Source organism: Bison bison, unplaced genomic scaffold (assembly GCF_000754665.1).
Source record: "Bison bison bison isolate TAMUID 2011002044 unplaced genomic scaffold, Bison_UMD1.0 scf7180017864180, whole genome shotgun sequence".
Taxonomy (NCBI): Eukaryota; Metazoa; Chordata; class Mammalia; order Artiodactyla; family Bovidae; genus Bison; species Bison bison.
The window spans coordinates 14,917,391-14,924,564 of NW_011494752.1; the positions used below are offsets into that span (position 1 = coordinate 14,917,391).

Consider the following 7,174-nt stretch of genomic DNA (forward strand, 5'->3'; position numbering starts at 1 on the left):
CACACACACACACGTTAATATACAATATTTGTCTTTCTCTTTCTGACTTCCTTCACTCTGTACACCAAGCTCTAGGTTCATCCACCTCATTGGGACTGACTCAAATGTGTTCTTTTATATAGCTCAGTAATATTCCATTGTATTTATATACCACAATTCCTGTATCAATTCATCTGTTGATGGACATCTAGGTTGCTTCCATGACATTATCTTTTATAGTGAACAAAAAGCACTCATCTCACATCTACAAGTAAGCCTCTAATTTCATAGAACCTGACCCCTCATTAATATTAATAGCAAGTAGTAAATTCAACCACATTATCTTCTTCTCCTTAACCCTTAGGTAGGCTAGTTAGAAAGTGCTATGCTGTACTGTGCTAACTCACTTCCGTCGTGTCTGACTCTGCCACCCTATGGACTGTCTCTGTCCACAGGATTCTCTAGGCAAGAATACTGGAGTGAGTTGCCCTATCCTCCTCCAGGAGATCTTCTGACCCAGGGAGTGAACCAATGTCTCCTACGGCTCTCACATTGTAGGCGGATTCTTTACCGCTGAGCCACTGGGGAAGTCCAGTTAGGAAGTGCTTTGGTGTAATTTGGTAAAGGCAGGTGGGTAATAGTTTTGCCTCATTGCTGAGTGGCTCCACCTGCAGTAACCCAGCTGAGGGAGGCAGTAGGGGGAAGGGGAGACCAGGCCCTGAGCTCTGTAGGGGAGGCTGAGGCGCATCACTTGGTGGTTACCAGTACTTGGTACAAGACCATCTTGGGGTCCCTACAACCCTGGGGCTGTGGGGCCTTTGGCAAGACATTTCACGTCATAGGAGCCTCAATTTCCTCATCTGTAAAATGGGAGGATAGTCGTGTCTCCCTCTCAGCAGTCTGCGAGGATAATGCTGGCCTACTTTGATTTCCCGTTGCTGGGGGCAGGAGGGTTCAGGGTGGTCTTATCTTAGTAGGTGGATCCTGGCAAGGTCACAGGGAGAAGATGACAGGGACTTGGTGAGCTGGGCCCTCCACCCATGCAGCCTTGTGGAGTCAGTTGCCATGGAGATGAGTGAAACAGTTTATCCCACTTTGATGTGGCTGGGTGGCAGAGGAAGTGGGCAGGTTATCAAGCCTGCGGACCTCCCCCTTCTTCCTGACTCCACCCCCGCCATAGGGTCGCCCACTGCCTCCATCTGGGTGCAGGAAGCCTCACATCAGTGTTTCCGGGTCCCACCCACCGCAGCCCCCTTGGGTTCAGCCCGCATGTTTGTTGAGTATTTACTCTGCCTGCCTGGCTGTGCAGAACACAGCACTTGCCTGCTGAGAGTTGGTCTGTCATCCTGATGGGTGACAGTGGGCATCATATGTGTGAGTTACGCCTCAGTTTTCAAAGCATCCAGATCTCCACGATTGCATCACCCAGACCACAGCCCTGCCGGGAAAAGCAGCATTGCTCCCATTTGTGCATGAGACAACTAGGACTCAGAAAAGTTCGATGATTCTCGCTTTAGCTAAAAGTCAAATGTGAGAGCAGGAACATGGGCTTTTGGATAACAAAGAACTCTGCTCTGCCACTTATTAGCTGGTGACGTTGGACAGGTTACAGAAGCTCTCTGAGCCTCCTGATCAAAAGTAGGACTGTGTTCATCGCAGCTGTGTTTACAGTAGCCAAGACACGGAAGGAACCTAAGTGCCCATCAACAGATGAATGGATAAAGGACATGTGTGTGTGTGTGTGTGTGAGAGAGAGAGAGAGAGTTCCGTGGCTGCTGTCCAGGGGACCCCAGAAGGAAGGAAAGCATAAGAGGAAGCCAGTAGCCAGGAGCGTTCGTGTCAGGGTACAATGTGGGTCAGGAGGAGGAAGCCAAGATCATCTCCTGGGACAGCCGTGCAGCTAAGGCTGAGCCTCCCCTGCCTCGTGTTAGCCCTGGGGACTCTGCCTCACGATGACCAGGCACCACGTCGTGTCCTAAGCATGGATGTTCCAGAAGAATGTCATTAGCGTGGTGCCAGTTTCTGGTTGGTGACACCAGCAGTGACTGTCACTCATCTTCTGGCTTCTTTGTCAGCTGTCCTGTGCAGAATGGCCATTTCCAGTCATCACTTTAGAAAAGGGAAAGGGATGGTGGAGGGATAATTTAGGAGTTTGGGATTAACAGTTACACACCACTATATATAAACCAGATAAACAGCAAGGACCTACTGTGTAGCACAGGGGACCATATTCAATATCTTGTAATAACCTATAATGGAAAAAACCTGGAAAATATATATATATATAAAACTGAACCACTTTGTTGTACACTTAAAAGTAACTTAGTGTGGTAAATCAACTATACTTCAATCATAAATAAATAAATTTTAAAAAAATAAAAAGAAGGGAAGCTCAGTTGGGTAAACAAAGCTCAGTTATGAGGGCAGTCCTGTGCCTAGACAAGGCATTTGCACTTCACCGTGGCCGCCCACAGTGGCTGCCCACCACTCACCAGGACACATCCCTTGCCCGTATGAGGGGGCCCTTTTGATTTCCTACATTAAGACCAGACACACAACCACCTAGGTGGGTTTTTTTTTGTTCAGCCCTTGAGCCAGTCTTGGTCTAAATAAGTCTGTTTCAGAAAGTTGTTCGTGTCTGCTGAGGTGCCCAGGGAAGACGGGTAAAGGTCAAAGAGGAGAAGCACCCATCGCCACGAGGCTTCCCGATAAGTAGAGGTTCATTATCAAGAGAAGCCAAGGAAGGGGGATTTGTTGGGTGTCTTTGGGGGAGGGGTAGAGAGTTTCAGCTGATGCTGTTGGAATCTGGGCTCTTCAGCACCTGCCAATCACTCTGGAAACAGCACCCACTAATAGAACATCATCAACCAACAGTAGCTCCCAGCTAATGATGCCATAATTCCCAAATGTGATTGTTTGTTGTTTACTCACTAAGTTGTGTCCGACTTTTTGCAACCCCATGGACTGTAACCCGCCAGGTTTCTCTGTCCATGGGATTTGCCAGGCAAGAATACTGGAGTGCGTTGCCATTTCCTTCTCCAGGGGATCTTCCTGACTCAAGGATTGAACCCATGTCTCCTTCTTTGGCAGGCATTGGAAGGCAGATTCTTTACCAATGAGCCACCAGGAAAGCCCCTAAGATGAGCAGGTGGAGAAACAGGATGTTAGAGAATGCTCCTTGTCTTGTAGACTAAAGAGAACAGCAGGCTTCAAGGATAAAGTGGCCCACAGTACCTCCTGGACTGTGGCCCCAGCCTGGCCTGAGTCTACAGGGGCAGAACAGGGCAGCGGGGCTGTGGCATGACAGATCAATGGGGTGTGGGTTACCTGTTAAGAACAATACATGGTATTTAAAAGAGAAGTGTGGACAGATCAAGAGAAGACTTTGATGTCTGTGTGTTTTGGAGTCTGGGAGATTGGGGGGCAGGGAAACCTGGGATGGCCAGGGACATTGTTGTGGTTGAAGGGGCAAAGAGGGGACTTTTCTCCGTCATGTCTGTAGGCGGCCACTAGGTGGCGTCCTGAATCCTGATCGTCATCACCTCTGTTTCAGGGACTTGCCTGTCAAAGTAGACATAACATTAACATCTAAACATGTGACAGTTACATAAAAGACACATCAAACAAAAGGCACCGAAATCAAAGAAATCAGGTCTGAAGTTGGAATAGCACAAATTGGAAATGTTTGACCGCTTACAAAACAAAAGTCACAGCCCTCTGCTTACAGCCATCTCTAACCCCAGTCGTGGCTTTGACTCCCCCAGGAGACTGCCTTCTGCTCCAAACTCTCACCCAGTCCACGCCCAGCAGGGTCCCTATGAGGATGTCCAAACCCTAATGAGGGGGACTGCCTGCCCCCACCCTCCACCACCAAATCCCAGCCCCCTCGGTGAGAAGAACCAGGTGTCGTGGAGTCTCCTCACTGTGGTTGACACAGCACCGAGTACCTGCTTTCCAGCTACAGAACTAAGTTTCAGGGAAAAAGGGAAACCTTGGCTCGTTTCTTCTCAGCATCTTTGAATCAAGGGAGATGGATGATGCCATAAAGGAAGGCTGGGATGGGATCCGTGGTGCAGAGACTCAGCCGTAGAAGAGGACAACGCCAGGCAGGACCGCGGAATACTGAGGGTCCCCTGAGGCAGGGCCGGGATGCTGAGGGGAAGGCTGGGGGGCTGGTTGGGGCTAAGGCTGGGCTGCAGGAGGACACCGGAACCTGGAGAGGTGACAGAATCAGTACCAGGTGGACAGCAGGAGGCCACTTCGGGGTCCCTAGTCTCCTCCCTGGGTGCCCTACCCCTCAGTCTCTAAAGAGTGAAGCTTTGTGGGTTGGGTGGGGCCACAGAGGGGACTGGGAGTCAGACTGTTAAAGGCCCTGGAGGCCAGGGGTCTAATCTTCCTGGTGTTCTGACCTTCATCTGGGAACTCCCAGTGCTGGCACCTCCAAGGAGCAGGGCCATGACTGCCGAAGGAACAGGTAAATTCATGAACTGCTGTTTTGGGTATTTTGGCCACAGGAATCTCCTACCAGCGACTGGTGAGGGCCGAGCAGGGCCTGTCCACTAGGAGTCACCGCAGCTCCACTGTGTAAGTGCTCTTGGGGAGTAAAGAATGGTGGAGAGGGGGCAGGTGGGTGTGATGTTTTGTGCACTGGCTCATTTTTCTGGGCTAAGGGTCTTTCATCAGATTCCTAAATGGGTCTGAGATATAAAACAGAAAACAAAAATTACCTGCTTTGATTATGCTGAAGAAGCACACATTACCTTTCTTTACCCCTACTTTACAGATGAAGAAGCCAAAGGTCAGAGAGGGCAAGCAACCTCCCCAAGGTCACACAGCTAGTAAAAGTCTGAGCCAGGATTTGAGCCTCAGTCTTACTCAGAAGCCCAGGCTCTTTGCATAATGTCTTTCTGCCTGTCAGTAAAATGGCATTTTCTAAACTTACCTGACCAGGACCTATAATTTAAAAATGTGTTTTATATGAAAACCTGATACACACACAGAGAGAGCTGAGACAAGTTTTAGGGAAGAAAAGTCACCTTCTCCCAAGCATGTTCTAGTTCACTTTGATTTCAAAGGCAGGTCTGGTTAGGACTCCCTGAGCCGATTTCATTACCCATGGCCTGCAGCTGGAAAAGCATTTGAGAGGAAGCCTCTATTCTGAGGGCCCTCCAGCAAGCCTCCAAACACATGGGTGCCTGGAAACCCCAGCCTCCACTGGCTCAGAAATTCCAGTCGCCCCAGCCCCTTCCCATCCTCAGTCCCAGGGGTTCACGGCACATTCACTGAGCAGATATTATTTGAGTTCCTTCTTGGTAAAAACAAACAGAAAAGCAAGTGGTAGATTTTGAGAGAGATAGAAAGGGCAGAAAAAATGTCTTGTAAAGAAAGGTTGGTTAATAAGCAAGCAGAATTCCGCCAGCAGGGCTGAGGCAGGTGGATGATGGATAATCACCAACAGCTTCAAGGTGCTTCCTGAACCCCAGGTAGTGCTGCAGGCGTCCCTCCATCATCCAGTCCTCCTGTTAAGTAAGCCTGTGAGAGAGGTATGCTTTAGATCCAGGAACTGAGGCACAGAGAGAGGTTCGTAGAAAGAGCTCACAGCCGAGTCCGTCTCACTTTGGTTAACAAGCGTGCAGAGGAGGTGCAAGTGGTGAGGCCTTGGGGTGGCTGGCACAGTCCTGTATACAGTGGTGCTTAATGCATGTCCATGAGGGGATCATCCAGCAGTCAGTAAAGGAGGATGGCTCAGTGGGGGACTACTTACTTGAGCCTGATCCCTTTTTCTTACAAATAGAGAAATCAAAATGAGTTTCTCCCTAAACCCTGGGGAATCTGACACAGCCCCATCCCGTCCCTGAGTTCTGACCCCTGGGCCGGCTCTGGGACAGTCGTCCACAGACACTGGCAGGAAGGCCACCTGCCTGGTGCTTCTTTGTGCTGTGTTTAAACGCTGCAGGACTTGTGAGGGAACAGGCGTGAGCAGTTCACACTAACAGCCTTCACAGGAATAACACTGCTATGGCTGGTGTGTGCTCAGTCCTTCAGTCATGTCCAACTCTTTGTGATACTGTGGACTGTAGCCTGCCAGGCTCCTCTACCTATGGGATTTTTCCACGCAAGAATACTGAAGTGGAGTACTTTAGAGAAAACGCAGTGATTGGGGGTTATCGTGGGTGAAGTTCAAACAGTCATGTGTTAACTGAGTGATTGATCCTTGAGGCTCATGATTCTCTTAATATTTGGGTATGTTCGAAATGTCCATAATGCAGACATTTAAACACTGGCATCAGGAGGGAACCCAGGGGCCGATCTCACCTCCTGAGATGGACCACATTCTGCTGGTGGGATGTGTATCTTTCTCAATATACCTGCTTTCTGAGTGCTTTCACTCAAAAAAAAAAAAAGAGTCCAGGGGAAGGGAGGTGGGGGTTAGTGACAGGATGCATGCTTCCTCCCCCAGCCCAGTGCTGGCCTTCATGATGGCTTTGGTGGTCCAGTGGCTGAGACTCTGAGCTCCCAGTGCAGGGGCCCAGGTTCAATCCCTAGTCAGGGAACTAGATCCCACATGGAGCCAAATAAATAAATATTTTTAAAAAGAAAGAAAGGGCACCCTCTGCCAGAAGAGGAGTCAGATGCAGCCCTGACTTGTTCCCCTTCCTCCTGGCAGAAGCCACCTCACACCCGACCCTTGACTTGAGGAGTGCACAGGCTGAAATTTCAGGCCACATCTCACAGCATGTGGTTGCCTTGCTGCCCCTTCCCCAAAATGATCACCTGGCCTCCAGTCACCTCCCCTAAAATACAATCCTTTATTGTGTCATTTTGTATCTGTTCAGATGTCTTGTAGGAAAAAATTTTATTTAAAAAAAAATGAAGGTAGAATTTATCTGTGGAAACGAAGTTCAGTTTTTAAAAGGTCTTTGTAAAGCCCAGCTGAAAACTGGTCAAAAGTAGGTGGTAAGGTTTGCCGTTGGAACTGGGACCCCCAAGCCACTGGCTCTCCCCTGCCTCAGGTCCCGCCTGGGCTGTGAGAAGGCCTGGGTGTCAGAGGGGCCGACCCCAGCCCGAGTGGGCTCTGTGGCGGCCCCCCCCCCGTCCCCCAGTGCCCATGGCCGGTCCTCTGTCCCCAGCACCGTGCTCTTGCTGAACCCGGTGGAGGTGCAGGCCGAGTTCCTCGCCGTGGCCAACCAGCTGA

General features: G+C 49.9%; 1 protein-coding gene across 1 annotated transcript in view; it reads left to right on the forward strand.

Annotated features, from left to right (window-relative positions):
- PIK3R5 (phosphoinositide-3-kinase, regulatory subunit 5) overlaps positions 1 to 7,174 on the forward strand; it is a 74,870-nt gene that overhangs the window by 59,777 nt on the left and 7,919 nt on the right. Inside the window, exons 6-7 of the mRNA XM_010843196.1 lie at positions 4,494 to 4,563; positions 7,110 to 7,169. Of these exons, the coding sequence (XP_010841498.1) occupies positions 4,494 to 4,563; positions 7,110 to 7,169 (130 nt within the window). The remainder of the gene's footprint in view (positions 1 to 4,493; positions 4,564 to 7,109; positions 7,170 to 7,174) is intronic.